This window comes from Peromyscus eremicus, chromosome 8a, assembly GCF_949786415.1.
Source record: "Peromyscus eremicus chromosome 8a, PerEre_H2_v1, whole genome shotgun sequence".
In the NCBI taxonomy this organism is placed as follows: domain Eukaryota; kingdom Metazoa; phylum Chordata; class Mammalia; order Rodentia; family Cricetidae; genus Peromyscus; species Peromyscus eremicus.
The window spans coordinates 78,666,014-78,691,275 of record NC_081423.1 but is presented as its reverse complement, the minus strand read 5'-3'; the positions used below and the strand labels follow the sequence as shown (position 1 = coordinate 78,691,275).

General features: G+C 45.5%; 1 protein-coding gene across 4 annotated transcripts in view; it reads left to right on the top strand.

Moving 5' to 3' along the window:
* Positions 1 to 2,611: 2,611 nt before the first annotated feature.
* Calcoco2 (calcium binding and coiled-coil domain 2) overlaps positions 2,612 to 25,262 on the top strand; it is a 32,624-nt gene continuing 9,973 nt past the window's right edge. For all 4 annotated transcript variants that reach the window (XR_009380717.1, XM_059271609.1, XM_059271608.1 and 1 more), the window contains exons 1-7: positions 2,612 to 2,714; positions 13,212 to 13,400; positions 18,003 to 18,105; positions 18,241 to 18,374; positions 19,351 to 19,476; positions 24,722 to 24,810; positions 25,121 to 25,190. Coding sequence is in view for 3 of the 4 variants with exons in the window: in XM_059271609.1 (XP_059127592.1) it covers positions 13,221 to 13,400; positions 18,003 to 18,105; positions 18,241 to 18,374; positions 19,351 to 19,476; positions 24,722 to 24,810; positions 25,121 to 25,190 (702 nt within the window). In the remaining variant the exon portion in view is untranslated. The remainder of the gene's footprint in view (positions 2,715 to 13,211; positions 13,401 to 18,002; positions 18,106 to 18,240; positions 18,375 to 19,350; positions 19,477 to 24,721; positions 24,811 to 25,120; positions 25,191 to 25,262) is intronic.

The window sequence follows — 25,262 nt, the reverse complement described above, 5'->3', positions numbered from 1 at the left end:
TTTTTACACCCCCATACTTGCAGTTACAAAGTCTTATAGCAGAATACTAGACATTATAATATCATGGCTATCAGCTCAACATTTTAAATTCCCTGTGGCTGCTTCTTAATATGTTCAAAAATTCTTCCAAGCTCCATAGCCAGCTTGAATCCACCTGGACAGATCAGATCCACTTCAGATAAGTATAATTCAAACTTTCCTGGTCCCAGGACCCCCACACACACCCCGGGACTTCTCAGGGACCTCCCCCCACCAAGGTAAAATTTTTTTCTAAACTTCCTCTTCTGCCTCACCAGCACCTTGTCAGACCCAAACAGTCACAGAGCCCAAAGCAGCAGAAGATAATGGACGATTCCCAGAGCAGTGGAGGACAATCAACTACCTCAGGATGTCTGGCTACCCCAAAAGGCCCCTTCCCTACCCCCAAAAGTTAACCGATGCCCACCGAGTCAGCTGGAAGCAGTTGCAGGAGAAACAGTGCCCCTGTTCCCGTTTACCCACCATTTTTTTTTATAAAACAAAGAGTCTGGAATGTTAGAATTCCTAGCCACACCCCCCAGCTACATGCGCTGTCCTGTAGCCAGGCAAGATGCTTAGTTATCCTAGGGCCTTCCTCCTATGTAATCTGTGCACTGTGTGATCACGTAATCATCTTCACACAGAGTGGTCACACAATCTATGCCCATGCGTGGTGTAGCTATGTAAGCCCACATGTGCATGTTCAGGGGGGACCCATAAAAGCAGTTCCACCTATCCCTCCCCTCTCTTCCTGCACGGTCATTCCATAGGTCTATGCACACCCCTTCTAGTCCCTTCCCTTAATAAACTCTTATAGTGGGTTTTGTTGCACCTCGTGGCTTCTCTCTCATGGTAAACATCGCAGCTTAATAAGTAACATTGTGTCGCTTAATAAATAATACCTACTCCCACACAAACTAACACCAAGCTGCTAGAAAATTTAGATAGTAGCATATGCTGGATAAATAAGGTATATTTGATAATCAAGATTTATAAATTCCAGCTGGGCGTTGGTGGTACATGTCTTTAATCCCAGCACTTGGGAGGCAGAGACAGGCGGATCTCTGTGAGTTTGAGGCTAGCCTGGGCCACAGAGTGAGTTCTAGGACAGACACCAAAGCTACAGAGAAACCCTGTCTCAAAAAAACAAAGAAACAAAAAAATGTATAAATTCCTCAGGTCTACTCAGGTTCATAGTAATATTTGTCTAGTTTCATCTTTGCTCACTTTAAGTTTTAGCTATTTGGATAAACTAAGCCATATTTTAAAAAACCTGAAACATTCTATAATAGTGTGTTTGGTGTCCCCCCCTCCCCCAAGAAAGTCCTTTTCCCAAGGTCAGCCACTCCTTCAGGGACTTGAGGGAAGTTCTTACTTGCTAAAAAGGGAGTCATTCTGATCTCTGGCAAAAGGAATTTGTGACCCTCCATTACCTTATAACTGGTGCCTATTAACTTTCAAGGTCAATGCTAGCTTCCTCGATCCCTGATCTCAAGACACAACCCAGCTCACATCCCCCATTTAATCCTATGTGCAACTATAAATTATCAAAGGTGTATTTTTTAAATAAACTCTCTGGCAGCCATTCCAGTTCACCCTCAGATCATGTCAGTCTCCTACTTTCCCCTCACCCACTCTACATATCCTCTTTGGGACTTGAGCCACTCTCCCACCCCACCCTACCCTCACATCCAACCCCACCCCAGCCCCCAAGCCCATCCCACCCCAACCCCAGCCCCATCCCACCCCCACCCTCGCCAAAGCTGGTCTCAGGCAGAGTTGGTTCCTTGGTTAAGAGCACTTGTTGCTACTGCAGAGGACCTGGGTTGTATTCGCAGCACCCACATGGTGGCTCACAATCATCCATAACTCCGGCTCCAGAGGATCCAACATCCTCTTCCGATCCCTCTGGGCCCCAGGTGCGAAAGTGATGGACATACATACATGCAGGCAAAACACCCATTCACATAAAATAAATAAAAACGAACAGAAACTTACTTTTTGAGTCAAGTCACAGAAGACTCTGAAAGGTTTATAGATTTCCTGTAAGGTCGGGTGTGAGACACTTTTTTTTTTTTCTTTTTTTGAGACAAAGTCTCAGATAGCCTAGGCTGGCCTCAAACTTGCTTTGCAGCCAAATCTGGCCCTGGACGGCTGACCTCCAATGCTGAAATTACAGGTATCTACTACCAAGCCTGATCGTGTGTGTGTGTGTGTGTGTGTGTGTGTGTGTATGTGTGTGTGTGTGTATGAAGCAGGATGAAATGCCAGAGTCTAATCTGTATCTATAGGACTATCTATTTATCTAATCTTACCTGTATCTATAGGTACACATGCATACATATATATGTATATATCATCTCTATCTATAGCACTAAGTATCTACAGTGCATGAAGTTTTATGTAGAGGCAGGAAAAGTAAGATAAACTCCCAATACCCTTTCAAAGACACAACTTTAAGCAAATTTAAAAAATAAATCAATAAAAAGAAAAGACAGTTTGCTCTAAGGTAGATTAAAGAGCACACCCAGTGGGTCATCCAAGACACTACGAGTCCCAGGCGGCCGGCGGCGGGGCGGGGCTTGTGGCTGTTGTGACGCCGTGGGCGGGGCTTGCCCGTCCCTTTGGCCTTTAGCCCCGCCCACGGGCCTTTGGGTTCCCTGTTGCTGTTGCGCCGCTGCTGGCTGCTGTCCCCGGTGAGTCCCTGAAGTGAAGGGGGGGCAGTTGAGCCCTTGGGGTCCCCGAAATTCGGACTTCTGGGCCTTGGGACGGGGCCACAGGCAGGCCACGGCGTGGCGGGCTTCCGCTTCACCTCGGTCCGTCCCGGGAGGCGTGGGTCAGCGAGGGTGGCTCCGGGAGGGCCTGGAGCGCCTACCGCGGCCTGGGAGGCCCGGGACGATTTTTCCAGAGGAGGGCGAGGCCGCGGGAGTTTGGGGTTACAGGGCTTGTGACCCGCGGGAGGACAGTCGCCTCCGACAGGAGCCAGGGTCCTGGCGCAGTGGCCGTGCGTTGTGGCTCGCGGTGGTACCCCGCCCCGCCGCCCCTGGTCGCCGGGTTCCGAACACCGAGCTTCTAATGTGTCACCGCTATAGGCTTTCAGGCCCACGGGCCCAGGGCCCCGCTGCGTCACCCTGACCCGCGTCACCCTGACCGAGTTACTTTCTCTTTAGGTCTGTTTCCCTCTGTGCCAGCAAGTTAGCTCCCTGAAATCTCTTTCCCTCTGTATCCCGTCCTGGCAGCCCCGATGGAAAGGGAGGTGCCCTGCTGCGTTACAGCTGATCTCCCGTAGCTTTCTCCCCAACTCACATCTCAACACCAATCGACGTGTTAACTTTTTTTTTCTCCCCCTGTCATTTGAATTCTTTGCCCTAGAAGCAAATCCACAACAAGTGCCTATGGATGGAACTTAGGAGAGTAGTTTGGATGTTGTATCATAACTTCCCTTTTACTTTCTTTTGCAAAACCCACATATAACAAAGGACTTCATTCACTAGGTCTTTGTGGCTTGTGTACCACACACGATTAGGGATGCCTAGATGGCTCACTTTCCCAAGTGTTGCCGGGAGTTCTGAAACTCTCTACCTTGTAGCAAGCAGGACAGCTGCCAAGCAGGAAGCACCTTGAAAGGACAGGGGGTCCCGAGTTACCCAACGGTAACAAGTTACATACTCTTCTACAAACATAGTACAACATTCAGTGCAAAAGTATTGAAAATGCGTGTCCAGTCTGGGCTCTAGAGTGAGAGAGACTTTGCCTCAAACAAGAACAAAACCAAAAACGGAACAAAACCGGCTCTGCTTACTGATGTCTCATGCTTATTTTCTCAGAGAAAGACGATGAACTTTCTGTTTCGTGCACACAGGATCATCACTATACCTGAACTGGTCCTTAGAGAGTTCTCTAGCCAGATTCATGTGTTGGCCAGAAACCTAAAAAGGGTTTCTACGGCTTACCCTGACTTCAAGGTAGTGGTAGAGCTGAGCTGAGATCCCAGGTCTTTTGGCCCCTGGCCAAGTTCCCATGCTGCTGTACTTCACACACTGCCACTGTGACCCGGTACGACACAACCACCCCTTTCAAGGGGGGAACTCTATGGGGTTGGTGAGGTGGCCTAGCAGTTAAGGGCATTTGCTGCTTTCGCAGAGGATCTGGGTTCAGTTCTAGTGCCCTTCTCGGGCTGCTCACAACCACCTGGAGCTCTGGTTTCTGCCCTCCTGTGGTACACAGACTCAGGCACACATACGCACATACACAGAAATAAATAAAATGTTTTGTAAGGATTTAAAAAATTTTTTGTAGGCATGGGGATTTTGCTTCCGTCTGTGCTGTGCATCGTGTCTGTGCGGTGCCTGAGAGGGTCAGAGAGGGCTTTAGATCCCCTGAAGTTACAGATGACTGTGGGCTGCCTTGTCGGTGCTGGGAATTGAACCTAGATCCTTTGTGCAAGAGCAGCAGGTGTCCCGAACTGCTGGGCCATCGTTTCTCCAGCCCCTAAAATATTTTTGAAACAAAAAGTGGTGGGTAGACGGTGAACTTTCACAATCCTTCCAGTTGTGTGTCCCTCACGTCTGAGAACTATTTTCCTGTGCTTCCCCCGGCACTGCTGTGGTGGCGTGATGAGTGACAGAGTTTACTCAGACCAAATATGACAGCTCTTTCCAACAGTTGATACGTGTCTGAAAGGTTCCTAGTTGTGTAGTTTTGTCTTACGTACTGGAAAACATCCTAATTATTTGTTTGTATTTCATGTACATTGGTGTTTTGCCTGCATGTATGTCTGTGTGAGTGTCACATTCCCTGGAGCAGGAGTCACAGACTGTTGTGAGCTGCTTTGTGGGTGCTGGGAATTGAACCCTGGGCCTCTGGAAGAGCAGTCAGTGCTCTTAATCGCTGAGCCATCTCTCCAGCCCCTGGAAAACATTTTCGATAAGGAAGGAAAATGAACTTAGAAAACTGAAACGGGAGTGAGTGGCGAAATAACTTGAGGAGCAGTGGTTGTGTTCTTGGCTGTGCCCCGTTTCCCCGGACTGCCTGTGCCCCGTTTCCCCGGACTGCCTGTGCCCCGTTTCCCCGGACTGCCTGTGCCCCGTTTCCCCGGGCTGCCTGTGCCCCGTTTCCCCGGGCTGCCTGTGCCCCGTTTCACCGGGCTGCCTGTGCCCCGTTTCCCCGGGTTGCCTGTGCGCACATGCTGTCTGTGGCTCGAGTTTCCTAAGCCCAGGGTCAGGAGGACTGCCGTTCAGATTAGCCCATCTGTTTGGCTGATTGCTAGTTTTAGAAAGGAAAAGAAGTAAGATGAAAAGATTACATTTTTGTTTGTGTGTCTGACATTTAATCATCTTTTGGTTTTACTGTTCTCAAATTAAGAACTGATTTGCAGAGATGGCTCAGAGGTTAAGAGCACTGGCTGCTCTTCCAAAAGACCCTGGTTCAATTCCCAACACCCACATGGCAACTCACAGTTGTCTATAACTCCAGTTCCAGGGGATCCAGCACCCTCACACAGACATACATGTAGGCAAAACAGCAGTGCACATAAAATAAAAATAAATAATTTTAAAAAATAAGTATTTGCATTTCTCTCTTGGTTTTGGAAGCATTCAATTTCTTTCTCTGAACTAATCAGGAGAAGCAACCTAGAAAGTCAGTCTTTCTCTCTCTCTCTCTCTCTCTCTCTCTCTCTCTCTCTCTCTCTCTCTCTCTCACACACACACACACACACACACACACACACACACACACTTTCTTCTTGTCTGTCTCTGTGTGTGTTTATTTTCAAGATTTATTTTTAAGATTTATTTATTTTTATTTTATGTGTATGGGTGTTTTACTTCTGCATATGTGTCTATGGTCCACATGTGTGCATTACTCTTGGAGGCTAGAAGAGGGCATCAGATCCACTGGAACTGGAGTTACAGTTCTATTAGCTGCCATGTGGTTACTGGGAACCCAACACCAGACCTCTGGAAGAGTAGCCAGTGCCAAGCCATCTCTACAGTCCCAAAGGTTTATTTCTATAATATATATGCATATTATATATTTTATATATGTGTGTATATATATATGTATATATGTATATATATATATATATATATATATATATATATATATATAGAGAGAGAGAGAGAGAGAGAGAGAGAGAGAGAGAGAGAAGCTATGTGTAGGTGTCCTTGGAGACCATAAGATCCCCTGGAGCTGGAGTTACGGATGGTTGTGAGCTGTTTGATATGTATGCTAGGAATTGAACTCTGGTCCTCTGCAAAACAGTGCTTTCTTAACCATTGAGCCATCTCTCCAGCCCTTGTTTATTTTTGAGCAGGGTCTCCATATGTAGCCTTGGCTGGCCTAGAACTCACTCTAAACCAGGCTGCCTCCTCCTGCTCCTTCTCCCTGAGTTCTGGCATTATGGGCAAGAGCCACCATGCCCAGTAAGTGTTTGTTTCTCTTGAGACATATACCCAACTGGTGTGAAAGGCTAATGTGGAAGTGTTTGGAACTTAACATCCTTTTTGCTAAAACCTATCACTGTAGTTTGCAGATTCATCCCAAATGAGAAGTAGAATGGGCTGTTGCTGCTTTGCTTCAGGATAAGAAGACCTATGCTTTGTGGAACAGTTTGGGGAGTAGTATATTAAACTAAAAGGCTCATTAGATGAAAATATGTCAGGTTTTCTTAGGCACTAAGAACCATTTCCTGGGACTCGTTTTGAATACATTATTATTGCCAGCTCCCCTGAGGGCCCTAATCCTTTTGGAAACTGCTAGAAGGGAAGAAAAAAAGAAGTAACAACCATGTCAGACAGTTTATGGAATCTCTACACTATTCCCAGATTAATGGGTTTTGGTAGGTGCTTTGTTTCCTGAGACAGAGTCTCAGAAATCTAGGCTTAGGTATGTGGCTGGGGCTGACCTTGAACTCTGAATCCGCCTGCCTCCATCTCATATATTAGGATTATTAATGTATGCCAGCCATATCTAGCTGCTTGATACTTTTGTTTTTAAAATCCCTGTTTGTGGGTCTTGGAGAGATCCCTTGGTGGTTAAGAGCACTTGCTGCTCTTGCAGAGAACCCGGGTTTGATTTTCAGCGCCCACATGGTGGCTCCCAACAATCTGTAACTCCAGTTCTAGGGGATCTGTGCCCTCTTCTTGGCCTCCACTGGCCCCAGGCCAAGGTGCACATACATGCATGCAGGCACAGTGCCCACACACATAGAATAACATACATAAATCTAAAAGAAAAAAATCATTTTCCCCTGTCACGACTTAACATGACTAGCCTCAGATTTTGGGAAAAGAAAAAGAAATGAGATAGAATACAGACCTAATGTATCCCGTTACTTTTCATAATTTCTCAGCTCTCTGGCTTCTGACTTAATTTAGCACTCAGTTTCTTCTCTTTTCTTGCCTCTATGAATTACTGCCAGCATTAGGGCAGATGGTAGATTAGTTCTGAGTGGTTAAGAGAGGAAAACTGAGGCTAACTTATTCTAGTTTTCCTTTTGTACCCTCCAACCCCGTTTCTAGACTGCATTGTTAGAAAGGTGATTTCACTGGGCGCACTCCTTTAATCCCAGCACTCAGAAGGTAGAGGCAGATGGATTTCTGAGTTTGAGGCCAGCCTGGTCTACAGAGGGAGTTCCGGGACAGCCAGGGTTACACAGAGAAACCCTGTCTTGAAAAACAACAAAAAGATTTTGTTTTGTTTTGTTTTTTAATTTACTTATGTGTGCGCAAGTGTATGTGTCTGGGGACAAGTGCTATTATATTCAAGTGGAAGTCAGAGGACATCTTACAGGAATCAGTATCTTCTTCCAGGGATCGAACTCAGGTTTGTCAGGTTTGGTGGCAAACAGCTCTATCCACTGAGCCATCTTGCCAGCCCAGAAGGAAAGACTTTTAAGGATCACTAATGGTTTGATTTGGTTCAGACAGGGTCTCACTGTGTAGTCCAGGCTGGCCTCAAACTTGTGATGATCCTCCTGCCTCAGAGCTCCCGAGTACTGGGATTACAGGTCATTATGCTCGGTTTAGGATTACTAATTTTAGCAGTCAGCAATTTCCCTTCAGGAAAGGGTGAGTGTGGCACTTCCTCACTGAGCCCATTAGGATTGGTACGGGCATGCGCTGGGTTTCCCTACAGCTCATTCTTGCCCTGAGTTTGGTAAAGAGGAAGGAGGGGAGCCTGCCGCTCTCCAGCCTACCTGCCTCTTCAGCCCTTCTCCAGACTTGGCAGGTCATTTAACTTTGTTCTAAGAACGATTGAAAATCTGAAGCCCCGAGGACCATCGGTGTCCTCTGAGGCCAGAGACATGCTGAGAGGCCAAGTCTGGAAGCTTCATGTAGCCTTGCTTTTTTAATAAGCAAGGGACCAAGCTGTTGCTTTTTCTAGACAAGGGAAGAGATGGGATTTCTTCTGGCTGTGTACAGCCCTCAGAGCATGGCTCTCTGGTGTCACTTGTGTCCTTCCTCAGTGTTCTTTGTGAGCTAACTTTGGTTGGTCTTCAGTGAGAAAGAGAGGCTGTACCAAGCCACTTGGATTCTTAGCTCGTATTCACAGCTTGCCAGAATTTGTGTGTGTGAAAGTGGGTAATGGGTTCTTTTTTGGTTTTTCAAGGCAGGGTTTTTCTGTGTAGCCCTGGCTGTCCTGGAACTAACTCTGTAAACGATCAGCTGTTTCTGCCTCCCAAGTGTGGGACTAAAGGGTACACCACCACCGCCATCCACTGTGATGGGTTCTTATGTCAAATTTGTGGGTTCTTTTGGTTTTGTCACCATGCCATTTAAACAGCTAAGCCAGCTGAACTGGTCATATCAAGAATTGGTATTATTCTTGGATGTTTTTATCTCCTTGATTTTTTTTTTTATTTTTTTATTTTTTCCGAGACAAGGTTTCTCTGTGTAACAGCCCTGTCCTGAACTTGCTTTGTAGACCAGGCTGGCCTTAAACCACAGAGATCTGCCTGGTGATTAAAGGCATGTGCCATCATGCCTGGCTGACTTCTTTTTTTAAAGGCAGAGTCTCCTGTGGCCCAGGTTGGCCTTGGACTTACTACACACACACACACACACACACACACACACACACACACACACACACATATGATAACATTAAACCAACAAGAAAAGAACTGTAATCCTACCACCATCCTTAACATCATCGCCATTGTCTTCATCATTAATAATATTTTTGGGTGGTGGAGATCTAGCCTAGGTTCGTATGCTAGCTAGGCAAACACTGCTGTTGAGTTACATCCCCAGTCCATCCTGCCATTATTTACCTGTAAAGCCCTTCCCCTTCTTGACGAGTGGCGTGCATATATTGTTCATTCATTTACTGGAGAACACCTAGTGAGCAGTTACTTTAACCTTGTGCTGTGTACAAGTGAGGACGATGTGTCACAAGGAGAACTAAAGATAAGGGACTTCAGGTAATTGAGGGCGGGCCTGACCTGCTGTTAGTCACAATCCCCAGTCAAAGGGCAGACAGAATCATTTGATATGCTCAGATAAATTGGTTCTTCAGTCTTAGGACTGAGGAAGCAGGATGGCTTCACTGTGACTGGAGACTTCTAGGGAAAGAGTCAACAAGCTGAGAGTCAACCTCCCAGCCCATCTTCCATAGCATCCCAGCGCAGCCTTCGTCCTACAGACAACAGCTTGCTACAAGGGAAATGACAGACTGGAATAGGACCCTTTCCACTCCACTTGGGAACACTACCCTGAGGCATGAGGTTCAAGATGTGGCTAGGCTCTGTCACAAACCAGGAAAATCAATGAGTTCATAGCTCTGTAGCTAAATTTCCCAATAAACTGCTTAGTGCTCCAAAGTCCGCTTGCCTTCTCTGGGGGCGGGGCGGGGTCGTGGTGGCACTTACTTCTCGGAAGTTTGAGCCAGGTATCTTTGGTTCATGCCTTTAATTTAATCCTAGCAGATTTCTGTGAGTTCAAGGCTAGCCTGTCTACATAGTGAGTTCTCGGTCAGCCAGGACTACATAGTGAAACTCTGTCTCAAAAACGAAAATCAGGCCATATAAACAAACAAACTAAAACCCCTGACTTTTGAGAAGTTTGAACAAGAGGCCTAGTTGGAGTCACTTCAAAGTAAGACCAAGACATAGGTTAAATCTGGAAGAACTGTAATGTTGTGGGGTTTTGTTTCTCTCTCTCTCTCTCTCTCTCTCTCTCTCTCTCTCTCTCTCTCTTTCTCTGTGTGTGTGTGTGTGTGTGTGTGTGTGTGTGTGTGTGTGTGTTCACATGTACATGTAGGTGCCCTCGGAGGCCAGAAGAGGGTAAGGGATTTCCTGGAGCTAGAGTTACAGGCAGTTGTGAGCCACCTGAGGTAGATACTGTGGCCCTGTCTCCAGGTCCTCTGGGAAAGCAGGAGTACTCTTAATTGCCGAGCCATATCTGCACCCACTCTTTGTTCCTTTTCTGTGCTTTTACCTTACAAACAGGTTCCCACCGTTTATTTTTACTTTTTAATTTTGCATGTGAACCCAGGGCCTTGCACATACTAAGTAAGCACACTAAACTGCATGTCCGGCCCTCGTTTTCCATTTCTGATTACATTTTGTCTGTATACTATATCTACAATAATCATCTAGAAAACAAAACACAGGTTATTATCCATTTTATAGAAAGGAGTCATACTGCCTTACTCTCTTCCAAATATGAGTTGCATTTTTCTTTCAAAGGTTTATTTTTATTATTTTAAGTTATGTATAGGTATGTGGGTACATGCACGTGAGTGCAGGTGCCCTTGGAGGCCAGAGGCATTGGCTATTCTGAAGTTGGAGTTACATATGGCTGTGAGTCTCTTGACATGTGTGCTGGTAGCCAAACTTGGGTCCTCTGAAAGAGCAGTAAGTGCTCCTAACTAGAGACGCCTCTCCAGCCCTGTGGGCTGCATTTTTCTGCTGCTGGAATTCCCTCAGCACAAACCCATTTCAAAAACCCTAGTCAGTCTCCTCAAGAGTTACATAAGAGTCTACTCCCTAAAAACTTTTGTGTGCCAGTTGTACAAAAAACGTTGTTCTCTTTTTAAAAAGGTGTTTTCTATGTCTGACAAACTTTTTTTTAAAGATGTATTTATTTATTTTATGTCTATGAATGCTCTATCTGCACATACAACTTTATGCCAAAAGAGGGCATCAGATCCCACTACAGATGGTTGTGAGCCACCATGTGGTTGCTGGGAATTGAACTCAGGACCTCTGGAAGAGCAGCCAGTGCTCCTAACAACTGAGCCATCTCTCCAGCCCCTCTGACAAACTTTTTAACATTTTATTTACTTTGTGTGTGTGTGTGTGTGTGTGTGTGTGTGTGTGTGTGAGAGAGAGAGACAGAGAGAGACAGAGAGAGAGACAGAGACAGAGAGACAGAACACACGTAGGATGTGTGGAGGTCTGAGGACAGTTTTGCAGTCAGTTCTTACATAATCTCGGTGAGACTGAGTCTGTCTTACTGTTTCTGTTTCTATGCTTTGTAGTCCAGCTCACCGGCCCATGAGTTTCCAGGCAGTTCTCCTGCCTCTGCCTCCCATATGACCTTCAGAGTGCTGGGATTACTGATGGGCACCACTCGGTTAGCTTTCTACGTGGGGTCAGCAGGTAGACGGTCTTGAGTGTTCACAAGCTGAGTCTTCAGGCCTCAGCCCAGGCTGTCATGCTTTCCAGGCCAGCACTTTTACCCACGAAGCCATCGCCCAGCTCTCTCCTCTTCGGACCTCAGAGTATTTAGCTCGTCTTATTCTAAATTCACTGGATAGCCACTTGCCATCTGTCCTTCATGTGGGAGTGGGATCCTTTGAGGGCCAGCTCAGTGCCAGGAGTAAAGTAATGAAATCTCAGCCAGCAAGACAGTAACAATCACAAAGGTCTGCTGAGCAGCGTTCTTCAGTCTCTGTGGTGAGTCCTTTCTTCTGTCACTGAGCAGGTATCTGTTTGGTTTAGAGTGACTGACTTAAGGTCCGAGTACTTCACATTAGGTCACTTAGGCCTCATAACCAAATGCAATAGATATGCTAACAGGTAAGCAATGATCAGATCACAAGGCCCAGTTTATTAAATTGCTCAATTCCATCCTTTAGAAGGTGGGAACAGGGGTATAGCTCAGCAGTTGTCTTCGTTAGGGTTTCTATTGCTGTGGTGACCAAAAGAAACTTGGGAAGGAAAGGGCATATTCCAGCTTACACACCATCACTGAAGGAAGTCAGGGCAGGAACAGAAATAGGGCAGGACCTGGAGGCAGGAGCTAATATAGAGGCCATGGAAGGGTGCTGCTTAATGGCTTGAGCCTCATGATTTGTTCAGCCTTCTTTCTTATAGCACCCAGGACCACCAGCCCAGGGTGAGCTCAGCCGTGCTACCCTCCACCCCCAACCACTCGTCAATCAAGAAAATGAACCATACACTTGTTCATGGGCCATTGTGGTGGGGCATTTTCTCAGCTGCGGTTCCCTCTTCCAGAATGACTCCAGCTTGTATTAAGTTGACATGAAAACTAGTCAGCGCAGCAGTAGAGGGTTTGCCCAGAGAGCAGGGGAGGGAAGTGGAGGGGGTGTCCAGGGAAGGAAGAGGAAGGGAGAACACTAGAATTTAAAGGACACCAAGCTGATTTCAGAAGACATGTGTCACCACTGAATATCACATAATTTCTTGTCTCTATCTTTGTCCTAAATCAACTCCTAGTATAGCGTCTGATATACGGAAGGGCCTAATTATTGTGGAACTGAATGGGAAGCTGAAATCCAAAGAACTGAACTTTCCTAAAATCATAGGGTTTGCTGGGGTGTAAAGTAGAGAACTTTGGACTGAAAACTGCCAGTTCTCCTAAGAAAACTGGCTTGTTTTCTTAGGAGAAAGAGAAACAAGTAGCTGTAAACAAAGAACAGGGCTGTGGGGGGTGCAGCGGGACCTGGGGCGCAGATGTCAAAGACACTCTCTGAAAATGCCTAGTGTAGGAAGTGCGTAGGAAGTTAGGAATGCACATTGTGCAAAGTGAAACAGAAAGCAGGCCGTGTCTCGATTCCTGTCAGGATTTTGCTTTTCCTGATTGCTTGAATAGAAAGTTCTTGGGTGGGAGCCTGGAAGTCTCCCGCAAACCCTTTCTGAATCTTACTTTATTCTATGTCTTTTTAAATGTCTTTTTTATTGAGGCAGGTTCTCACGTACCCTATTCCATATCTCCTGACAGGACTCCACCATGGACAAGACAATGGACGAGCCCCCCATATCAGCTGTCTTGCTGGAACACTGCAGTTTTTCTCAGGTCGTGTTTAACAGTGTCGAGAAGTTCTATGTTCCTGGAGGAGATGTCACATGCTACTACACCTTTACCCAACAGTTCGTCCCTCGTCGCAAGGACTGGATTGGCATCTTTAAAGTGAGTGTGAATACCAAGGGATTAGGAACTAGTGGTGAGTCTTAGTTACCTTGTACAGTATGTGTGCCCAGTCAGAAGTTCCAAACTACAATTCCTAGTGTGCCCTCATCACACCCAGTGTGGATGAGCCTCAGTTTTAAATTTCAGTTTGATGCACATCTTTAATCCCAGGACTCAGGAAGCAGAGGCAGGAGGATCTCTGTGTTTGAGGCCAGCCAGGGCTACATAGTGAGAGCCTGTCTCAAACAAACAAAAAACAAATTTATTTTCAGTCCCAAGCTAAAAGATAAAAAAACTCACAATCCCCAAGTTATATTATCTTTATTTAAGATCAAATCTAAATGCTTTACAAATTATCCTATTTTGAGAGCTAGAGAGATAGCTCAATGGTTAAGAGCACTCACTACTCTTCCAGAGGACCTGGATTGAGTTCCCAGCATGCACATGGCAGCTCACAACCATCTGTAAATCCAGTTGCAGAAAATCTGATGCCCTCTTCTGGCACCAGGCACACATTTCATACACAGACGTATATGCACGCAAAACACTTAACCACATAAAATTAACAAACTAATAAACACATTTTTAAAAATCCTAATATATATATTATCCTATTTTGAAATATGTACATATTGTTTGACTAAGATGGATGACCCCTTATATAATTTTTATGGCTTTGTTTGGAGAGTTTGAGACAGGGTCTCATGTTCAAAGCTAGCCTCAAACTCTTTGTGTAGCCAAGGATGGCCTTGAACTCCTGATCTTCCTGCTTCTATCACAGTGCTAAGATTTGTACCTGGTTAATTTCGTGCTTCAGTTATACCTGGTTAATTTCGGTGACTTTAATTTTTCTTCCTTCCTTAATACAGTGTTGAATTTGTTTTACTGTGAATATCATAAATCTGGAAAGGATGTTGAGAAGTGGCCGGGTTGATGTCCTGCATCCCAAAAGTCTTTTCCTGATAAGTGTGAGCCCTCCCTCCGTGCCCTCGGTAGCATCTAATCATCCTGTCAGTTCAAGGACAGAAACTGCTTTGAAATTAGATTAAACTTCTTCCCTAGTTCATTCTCCTTCCCATCTCTGCCTTCCACCTCTCTTCCCTTTCCCTTCCCTTCCTGATGCTCTCCCTCCCCGCCCCGCCCCTCATCCTGTCCCTTCCCTCCTTTCCTCCCTCCCAGCACACACACCCCATCATACTGTCCAATCGTCCTGTTTACAGAGACAAGAGATAAAGGTCAGACCTAAGTAGTTCCCATCGCTGGCTCTGATCTCTGATTGGTCGAACTTCAGTATGCCATGTGCACACTGTTCAAACATTGCTGTTTGGCCCCAAACCAGATGCCATCCTTCACTGCCTTAATTGTTTGGAGGACCCAGCTTATTGCTGAGGCTTTGATGTCCAGGTACGGGCAGAAGATGACCTTCAGGACACTGGCAGCCTCTGGGGTGATGAATCATCAGACTACTATGTGCTGACACAGAGCTGGTGCCCAGAGTGTTTTCATCCTGGAGAGGAGGCCATAGCTGCTTTCTTCTTCCTCCTGTGGAGCCAAGTCTATAGATCAGTGCTAAGTTTAGCTTGTTATTTGTTTTTATTATTACTACTGTGTTGGTATGCGTCTATGATGAGCATGTATGGAGGTCAGAGGACAGCCCTGTGAAGCTGGTTCTCCCTCTACCTTTATGTGGGTTCCAAGTATGGAACTCAGGTCATCTAGCTCTCCCAGCTAGGTTTTTACCTGCTGAGCCACCTCCCCAGTCCAAGTTTAGCCTAAAGCAAAAACAAAAACTTAGGGATTTGAGAAATGGCTTAGTAGCAAGTTCAAGGCCAGCTTGGGTTACCAACCCTACTCCCCCCCTCCCCCCAAAAAAAAGAGTAAATAAATACATAAGCAAATTTCAAATTATATTCAGGTTGGGACATGACAAGTCTGTATTAGACATCGTAGAGGACAAACTTGTAAAGAGAACATAACTACTTTCTAATAGGTTTTCTGCCCCCCACCCCCCCAATAAGTTTCTCTGCTGACACAGTAAGCCAGTTCAAGCTGAACTGAAAAAGTGTAACAACAGGTATATTGAGCAAAACAACTCCCGGGCGGGTGCTCTGGTCACCAACCTGAACCAGGGCAGGAAAGTTTTATAGACTGTAGGCAGTGGGTGATGATGTGTCTTCCACAGTGCTTAGGTGGGGACTTGGGTGCCTGGCAGCATCAGGGGAGGAAGCTGCGGAGCCACCAAGAATGCAGAACTGGGCTTTGGGCACCTTTCCTTTGTTCAGAGACTCTGAGCAGGCCAGGTTTGGAGAGAGAGAGAGAGAAGAGAACGGGGCTTACAAGACCATGCAGGGGCGAGCTGGAGGCCCCAACCAAACACTTTCCAATTCAGAAGGTTTGTTTTTTTCAATGTAGCCTGTGGAAGGTCTTAAAATTTATTATTGCATTTGTTTATTTATATGGGAGGAGAGTATTACATGTGGCCCAGCATGTGTGTGGTGGTCAGATGATACCTTACAGGAGTTGGTTCTCTCCTCCCACCAAGTAGGAACCTGGGTGGAGCCCGGTGGCCAGGCTTGGCAACATGTTGCTCCTCCTCATGTGATTGAGAAGTTTTAAAAACTTTTGTTAGAAGGTAGCAGGGCCAAGGTTTATTTTGTTGTGGGTTTTGTTGTTGTTGTTGTTGGTTGGTTGTTTGTTTTGGTTTGTTTGTTTCTTTGGATTGCTTTTTAGAGATAGGGTTTCTCTGTGTAGCCCTGGCTGTCCTGGAACTGACTTTGTAGACCAGGCTGGCCTCGAACTCACAGAGATCCACCTGCCTCTGCCTCCCACTGCCCTGCCTCATGTTTCTTTTTTATTATTATTTTTAATTAGTGTGTGTGCATAGCGCACTGTAGGTATGTATGCTCTACCTGAGAATGTGGTAATCAGGACAATTTTGTGGAGTTGGTTCTCTCTTTCTTTCCCTCTTTCCCTGATCACCAGGCTTCCAGAACAGGTTGCCTTTACCTGCTGAACCATATCACTGGCCCTGTTTTTTCCTTTTTTTTTTTTTTTTTTTTTAATTAAGGAGGACTTTGCAGGGACTAGGGCTATGATTGCTTGCTGTGAAAGCGTGGGAACCTGAGATTTTGGATTCCCAACAATGATGTAAAAAGCTAGGCACAGTGGCACACAGCTGTAATCCCAGCTGACCAGCCAGTTGAACCAAATTGGTAAGCTCCTGAGTCAGTGTGAGACCCTGACTCAAAAAAGGAAGGTGGATGGGGTGAGAGATAGCCCAGTGAGCACACACACACAAGACCTGAGCTGGAACCTCAGCCTCTCAGAAAAAGCTCTGTGTGTCCGTGCATGTACCCATAATCAGTGTCATGGGGGCCTGCCTAGCTCCAGGTTCAGTGCAGAATACCCAACAACTCTGACCTCTGTGCATATATGGGAGTATATACAACACACACATTCATAAATAAGAACAAGATGAAGGGCAGGGCATTGTAGCGCATGCCTTTTTTAAATGATTTATTTATTTTTATCTGATGTACATTGATTAGTGTTTTGCCTGCACGTATGTCTGTGTGAGAGTGTTGGATCCCATGGAACTTGAGTTACAGACAGTTGCGAGCTGCCAAGTATATGCTAGGAATTGAACCCAGGTCCTGTAGAAGAGCCACTAGTACTCTTAACCGCTGAGCCATCTCTCCAGCCCCATAACATATGGGAGACAGGCTGACGGAGTCTCTGTGAGTTCAAGGCCAACCAGGTCCACAGAGCAAATTCCAGGACAGCCAGAGCTACATAGTGAGATCCTGTATTGAACAAAACAAAAACAAGATAAAGAGAACGATTGAGGAAGACAGCTGATGTGGACCTCTGGCCTCTATATGCAAGCATATGCACTTGTACACACATGCATGCATGAATACACAGACACACAAGGTTTTTCTATGTCGCTCAGGCTGGCTTCAAACTCATAGTCTTTCAGGTTCCCATGTAGCTGTGATTATGGGCAGGCATCGTTATGACTGTCTCTTCTCAAAACATTTTGTAACCAGTACTGTGTATGCTCTGTGTCAATTTAGATAATCAAGTTAGTTTGGTTGTTTGATTTGATTTGTCCTGGAACTCACTATGTAGTCCAGGCTGGCCTCAGACTCCTAGCGATCCTCCTGCTTTAGGTTCTCAGGTATCAGAACTAGAGGTATGAGCTACCTCAACTGGCTGGTGACTTGGGGATAAATTCTGGTGCTCATGCAATGGGTGTTGAGTTAGTTTAATTCCCTTCTTAACTGGAATTTTGAGTTGTTTGTATATCTCAATTTATCTTAGTTGCTACTTCATAACTATAATTTTGCTACTGTTATGAATCATAATGTAAATATTTTAGAGATAGAGGTTTGCCAAAGGGTCAAGACTCACAGGTTGAGAACTGCTGTACTAGATGTTTTCCCACATAATAGCCACAAGCCAATAAACATACGTTCTTGTCATAATGAATTCATTCTATCTTCAGTATAAATAAATTTAAGTGCATTTTAAGAACTCATAGTCCAAATAAGACTTTTTCATCCAGTTCCATCAGTGCTGAATTAGAGCTTGGCATTGCAGGTCGGGTGGAAGACGACCCGGGAGTATTACACCTTCATGTGGGTTGCCTTGCCCAGTGACCTAAACAAGGAATCAGCCAGGCAGCTGGAAGTCCAGTTCAAAGGTAGGAAAATACTAGGTCAAAGGCGCTGAGAACTCTGGCCAAGGCTAACCCCCTTGAGTCTTCTGGGACAGTTTTTGGTTTTGTTTTAAATTTGATAGCTCTTATTTTGTATTAAAAACCACATTCCACTTTCAGCTTATTATCTACCCAAGGACGATGAGCATTACCAGTTCTGCTATGTGGATCAAGATGGCGTGGTCCGGGGAGCAAGTATCCCTTTCCAGTTCCGTCCAGAAAGTGAGGAGGACATCGTGGTTGTCACCACGAAGGTCTGTAATCATCTCCCTCAAGCCTTTCTGTAGCATAGCAGCTCCAGCTTGGGTGGACTTTGCCTCAGTGACTCTATGGGATGGCTATAGATAGATATTGTTGGGGAAAATCATATGATACCACTCTAACCCACTCAGGGATGACTTGGGAATAATTCTAAAAAATCAAAACATGATTTCTCCCTTCTCTGGAACTTCTGTAACTATTCAATGCCCTTAGCTGTAACAGCTTTTATTCATTCATTTATTTATTTATTTATTTGCTTTTGTTTCATTTGCATTAGTATTTTGCCTGCATCTATGCCTGTGTGAGGATATTAGAGACAGTTGTTAGCTGCCATATGGGTGCTGGGAATTGAACCCAAGTCCTCTGGAAGAGCAATAAGTGCTCTTAACCACTGAGCTATCTCTCCAGCCCTTTAAAAAAAAAAAAAAGACAGAACCTCAACAACAACAAAAAGACAGAATCTCACACTATGGCCCAGGCTGGCATAGAATTCAGGGCAGTCCTCCTGCCTCAGCATCTAGAATTATTCCAAGATTACAGGAATTCACCACTGTGCCCAGTGACACTCATAACGTTCTTTTTTTTTTTTTCTTTTTTTTTTTTCTTTGTGTAGCCCTGGCTGTCCTAGAACTCATTCCTTAGACCAGGCTAGCCTTAACTCACAGAAATCTGCCTGCCTCTGCCTCCTGAAAGCTGGGGTTAAAGGCGTGCCCCAGCACCTCCCAGCCACTCATAACTTCTTCTGGCCTTAGGTTTGCTGGTCTCTGTCTCCTGGCAAAAGCAAACCTAATTCTGTGATAACACAGGCTCGCGACATTGCCCCCTTTCCTCCATATGCGAGGCTGTTCTCCCTGGCATCCACAGTGTCGCCCCAGTGAGTAGGAATCACTCAGCTGCTCCCATCCGAGCTCGTGGCAAGTTCCCGCTGAAGGACTTGAATGAAGCTGCTGTGGTGTTCTCTTCTTGCAGGGAAAGGTGGAAGAGATCGAGCAGCACAATGAGGAGCTTCTCCGAGAAAACCAGGAACTGAAAGACAGCTGTGCCAGCCTCCAGAAGCAGCACTCAGATGCACAGGCTGAACTGGAGAGGAAGCAGGTACGGATGCTGGCCAGAGATGAACGTGGAGCATGTAAATGAGAACTGATGGCATGTCTCTGACCCAGTGCTGTTTCCGCTTGCCTTGGCTTCCTTCCTTTACACCCTACCCTTTTTTTGTTTTCTGTTTTTTTGTTTTTTCAAGACTGGGTTTCTCTATGAAATAGTCCTGGCTGTCCTGGAACTCACTCTGTAGACCAGACTGGCCTCGAACTCACAGAGATTCTCTTGCCTCTGCCTCCAGAGTGCTGGGATTAAAGGCGTGCGGCACAGCCGCCGCTGCTGCCGCCGCCACCACCACCACCCAGCACTTTTTTTTTAAGTGAGGTCTTGATATGTAGCCTAGGCTGGCCTTGAACTCAAGAGTCTCCTGCCTCAGCTTCTCAAATGCTGGGATTACAGGCCTGTACCACCACCATTCTACACCCAGGTTTTTGTTTGTTTTTTTATGGAGACAGGGTCTCACTATGTGGTTTTGGCTGTCCTGGAACTTGCTATGTAGACCAGGATGGCTTTCACTGAGATTCACCTCCCTGTACCTCTGAGTTTGAGGCCAGCCTAGTCTTAGTAGTGAATTCTAGGTCAGCTTTGGCTACGTCGTGAAACTTGCCTCAAAAATCAAAATATGTATACATGTTTGCCTGCTTGTGTGTTTGTGAAGAGGCTAGAAGGAATCTGATCAGATTTTTGTGGGCCTCCATTGTGGATGCTGGGAACTGAAAGGAGATCCTCTGTGTAAGCAGCAGGTGCTGTTTTCTCTAGTCCACGGATACCTTTTTTGTTGTGTTTTTTTGTTTTGTTTTGTTTTTCCAGACAGGGTTTCTCTGTGTAGTTTTGGTGCCCGTCCTGGGTCTCGCTCTGTAGACCAGGCTGGCCTCGAACTCACAGATCCACCTGGCTCTGCCTCCCGAGTGCTGGGATTAAAGGCATGCACCACCATCGCCTGGCTCCATGGATGCCTTTTTGATTTGGAAAGAGCAGGCTGGGACTCAGTAGAGTGCTTGCCTGGCATGTATGAGCCCTGGATTAGATTATCCAGCCTGCAGCAACAACAACAACAAATGTATATTTGGAAAGAATTTAACTCAAATTTTTAACATTATCTTAAATTAATTTTACCTCTCCTCCAGCATGTCTTGCTCCCTCTGCATCTAACTGGTGACTCCGCCTTTCTTCTTCCCAGACCTCTCTCTGCCCAGTAGTCCCACCTATACCTCCTGCCTCGCTATTTGCCATTTAGCTTACTATTAAACCAATCACAGAGACACATCTTCATACAGTGAAGATTCACAACAGTGTCCCAATCCCTCCACTATTGGTGAAATTATTAAGGCCACTCCACGTAGTTAAAAGGGAGGTTTATTTAGTGGCATAACTTACAAATGAAGGGATAGTAGGTTGCAGGGTCTGGGGTAGACGTAGCGCAGTCAGCGGTGTTCTCTGGAGAACGTTGCAGGCGCATCCGGATCTCGGGTCTTCAGGGTCCTCTCTTGGCCCCGCCTTGTGGGCATGACAGTTACCGAAGCCTCAATGGGGGTTGGAACTTCCAGATCAAAGCTGGAATGGCTACCCACTACACTCCACTGGAAGTCTTGCTGTTCACTATGGCTAGAGTCTTAGCTGGGGTCATCCTTGTAGAATCCTGGGAGTTTCCCTTGCACCAGGTGTCTACTTGACCCCAAAATGCCCCCTTTCCAGTTATCTCTTTCAATACTCTCCCTCTCCATCTACTCCTCAACCTGACCCCTCATGTTCCCACCCCCCACCTGACCCAATCCATCCTCGAGATCTCTTCTATTTCTTCTTTCCAGGGAGATCCAAGCATCTCCCCTTGAGCCCTCCTTGTTACCTAGCCTCTCTGGTCTGTGGATTATAGCATGGTTATCCATTACTTTATAGCTAATATCCACTTATGAATGAGTATATACCACGTTTGTCTTTTTAGGTCTTTAGTTACCTTAGTCAGGATGATTTTTTTCTAGTTCCATTCTCAAATTTGCCTTCAAATTTCATGATGCTATTGTTTTTAACAGCTGAGTAATTCTCCACTGTGTAAATGTACCGCATTTTCTTTATCCATTCTTTTTTTTTTTTTTTTTTTTTTTTTTTTTGGTTTTTCGAGACAGGGTTTCTCTGTGTAGCTTTGCGCCTTTCCTGGAACTCACTTGGTAGCCCAGACTGGCCTCGAACTCACAGAGATCCGCCTGCCTCTGCCTCCCGAGTGCTGGGATTAAAGGCGTGCGCCACCACCGCCCGGCCTCTTTATCCATTCTTCAGTTGAGGGGCATCTAGGTTGTTTCCAGGTTCTAGCTATTATGAATAACACTGCTATGAACATAGTTGAGCATGTGTCCTTGTGGTATGATTGAGCATCTTTTGGGTATATGCCCAAGAGTGGTATTGCTGGGTCTTGAGGTAGATTGTTTTCCAGTTTTCTGAGAAACCACCATATTGAATTCCAAAGTGGCTGTACAAGTTTGCACTCCCACCAGCAATAGAAGAGTGTTCCCCTTACTCTACATCATCTCCAGCATAATCAGTCATTTGTGTGTGGAGGGGGACGGGTTGGCTTTTTGGATTTTCGAGACAGGGTTTCTTTGTGTAGCCTTGGCTATCCTGGAACTAGCTCTGTACACAAGGCTGGCCTCAAATTCACAGAGCTCTACCTGCCTCTGTCTCCTGAGTGCTGGGATTAGAGATGTGTGCCACCACCACCCAGTCATTTGTGGTTTTTGTTCTTCTGACTGTGTGAGACGGAATCTCAGAGTCGTTTTGATTTGCATTTCCCTGATGGCTAAAGAAGGATATTGAACATTTCTTTAAGTGTCTCTTGGCCATTTGAGATTCTTCCATTGAGAATTCTCTGGCTGGGCGGTGGTGGCGCACGCCTTTAATCCCAGCACTCGGGAGGCAGAGCCAGGTGGATCTCTGTGAGTTCGAGGCCAGCCTGGGCTACCAAGTGAGTTCCAGGAAAGGCACAAAGCTACACAGAGAAACCCTGTCTCGAAAAAACCAAAAAAAAAAAAAAAAAAAAGAGAATTCTCTGTTTAGATCTGTACTCCATTTTTAAATTGGATTGTTTGGTTTTTTGATGTTTAGTTTCTTGGGTTCTTTATATATTTTGGAAATCAGCCCTCTGTCAGATTTGAGATTGATGAAGATCTTTTCCCATTTTGTAGGCTGCCATATTTTCCTATTGACAGTGTTCTTTGCCTTACAGAAGCATTTCAGTTTCAGGAGGTCCCACTTATTAATTGTTGCTTTTAGTGTCTGTGCTACTGGTGTTTTATTTAGGAAGTTGTCTCCTGTGCCAATGCATTCAAGGCTACTTCCCACTTTCTCTTCTATCAGGTTCAGTTCAACTGGATTTATGTTGAGGTCTTTTATCCACTTGGACTTGAGTTTTGTGCATGGCAATAGATATGGATCTATTTGCAGTCTTCTACATGCTAACATCCAGTTATGCCAGCACCATTTGTTGAAGATGCTTTCTTTTTTCCATTGTATACTTTTGGCTCCTTTGCCAAAAATCAAGTGTCCATAGGTATGGTTATATCTCTGCCTTTGATACCATGCTGTTTTTAATTACTATATGTCTTAGAGTTTCTATTGCTATGAAGAGACACTATGACCATGGCAGCTCTTATCAAGGAAAAACATTTAATTGGCGTGGCTTACGTTTTCAGAGATTCAGTCTATTACCATCATAGTGTGACATGGTGGGGTGCAGGCGGACATGGTGCTGGAGAAGTAGCTGAGAGTTCTACATCCTTGATCCACATGCCACAGGAAGTAAACTGAACTAGACCTAACTTGATCATAGGAGACCTCAAAGCCCACCCCTACATGACACACTTCCTTCAACAGTGCCACACCTACTTCAACAAAGCCACACCCTCTAAAAGTGCCACTCCCTATGAGTTTATGGAAGCCAACTACATTCAAATTACCACACTATAGCTAGCTTTGTAGTAGAGCTTGAGATCAGGGATGGTGGTACCTCCATAAGTTCCTTTATTGTACAGGGTTGTTTTAGCTATCCTAGGTTTTTTGTTTATCCATATGAAGTTGAGTATTGTTCTTTCAAGGTCTGTAAAGAATTGTGTTAGCCGGGCGGTGGTGGCGCACGCCTTTAATCCCAGCACTCGGGAGGCAGAGCCAGGCGGATCTCTGTGAGATCGAGGCCAACCTGGGCTACCAAGTGAGTTCCAGGAAAGGCGCAAAGCTACACAGAGAAACCCTGTCTCGAAAAACCAAAAAAAAAAAAAAAAAAAAAAAAAGAATTGTGTTGGGATTTTAATGGGGATCTTGTTAAATATGTAGATTGCTTTTGGCAAGATGTTAATCCTACCAATCCATGAGCATAGGACCGACCTAGTCCCTCTACATATATGTGACAGTTGTGTAGCTTGGTATACTTGTGGGACTCCTAACAGTGGGAGCAGGAGCTGTCCCTAATGCATTCTGGCTTTTGGGAACCTATTCCTCATACTAGGTTGCCTTGCCCAGCCTTAATACAAATCCTACCACAACTTGATATGCCATGTTTTGTTGATATCCATGGGATGCCACCCCTTTCTGAACAGAAACAGAGGAGGAGTGGATTGGGGGGGCCAGAGGAGAGGTGCGGGGAGAGACTGGGAGGAGAGGAGGGAGGGAAAACTGTAGTCAGGATGTAAAATAAATAAATAAATTTAATTAATAAAAAAGAAAATTAAAAAAAAAAAACTTTTGGTATGGAATCCCCTTAGCGATGCCATTCTCTCTATGTAGTGCTCTGCCTAACTAATACAGTATTTGAAAGTGGCTACTAAGTTAAAAGTGCTAATAGAGTAGTTACTCTCCTGGTACTGTGATAGAGCACCATGGCCAGGGGAACAGGGGGAAGAGAGGGTTTGTTTTGGCTCACAGTTCCAAGGGGTGAGTCCATCATGGTGGGGAGGCGTGGCAGCAAACTCCAGGGATAGTGGCAGGAGCAGGAGGCCACACATCATTTACAAGCATGGATTGCAGTGAGCACTGGAAGTGGGGCAAAGCTGTACCCTCAAAGCCTACCCTCGGTGACACACTTCCTCCAGCAAGGCTGCACCTTCTCAGAACCTTTCCAAACAGCACCACTCGCTAGGGACCAAGTGTTCAAATGCCTGAGCCTGAGAAGAACATATCTCATGAAACCACCACAGTGCTTACATACTAAAACTTGCCTTAAAAAGGATCTGCCTCTTAATCATGTTTCACTCTACAGGAGGCACTAGAGGCACTGCAGAGCATCAATAAGAAGTTAGAACAGAACATGGAAGAGCAGAAGGCCTGTTGGGAGACTGAGCTGCTCCAGTGAGTATACCTGCCCTCTTCTTGAATGGGAGCTGCTGCTGTTTGTTAGTTAACACTGCCTGTTAAGGTAGGGTGTGACCGAACATACTTGTAATCCCATTGATCATCCTCAGCTACCCGGTGAGTTTGAGGGAGCACAGGCTACATGATACTCTATTTCAAACAAAACAAAACAAACAAAAAACCCGACTTCCTGTTATAGCATGTATGTGGGGGTGATTAACTGTTGTCTTAGACCAGACCGTCCTAAGTCACTTATGTACTGGGGTAATTGATCTGGAATCATAAACAGTCATTTCCACTCCCATAGACTGAAAGAATACAACCAGAAGATATCCTCAGAAAACGAGAAGATGGGGAGCAGAGTAGACCAGCTTCAGGTAAGTGACAGTGTGCTTTTGCCAAAGGGCATTTTCCAGAAAGATGTTGCTCCTTGTAACGAGTGCCTCGGA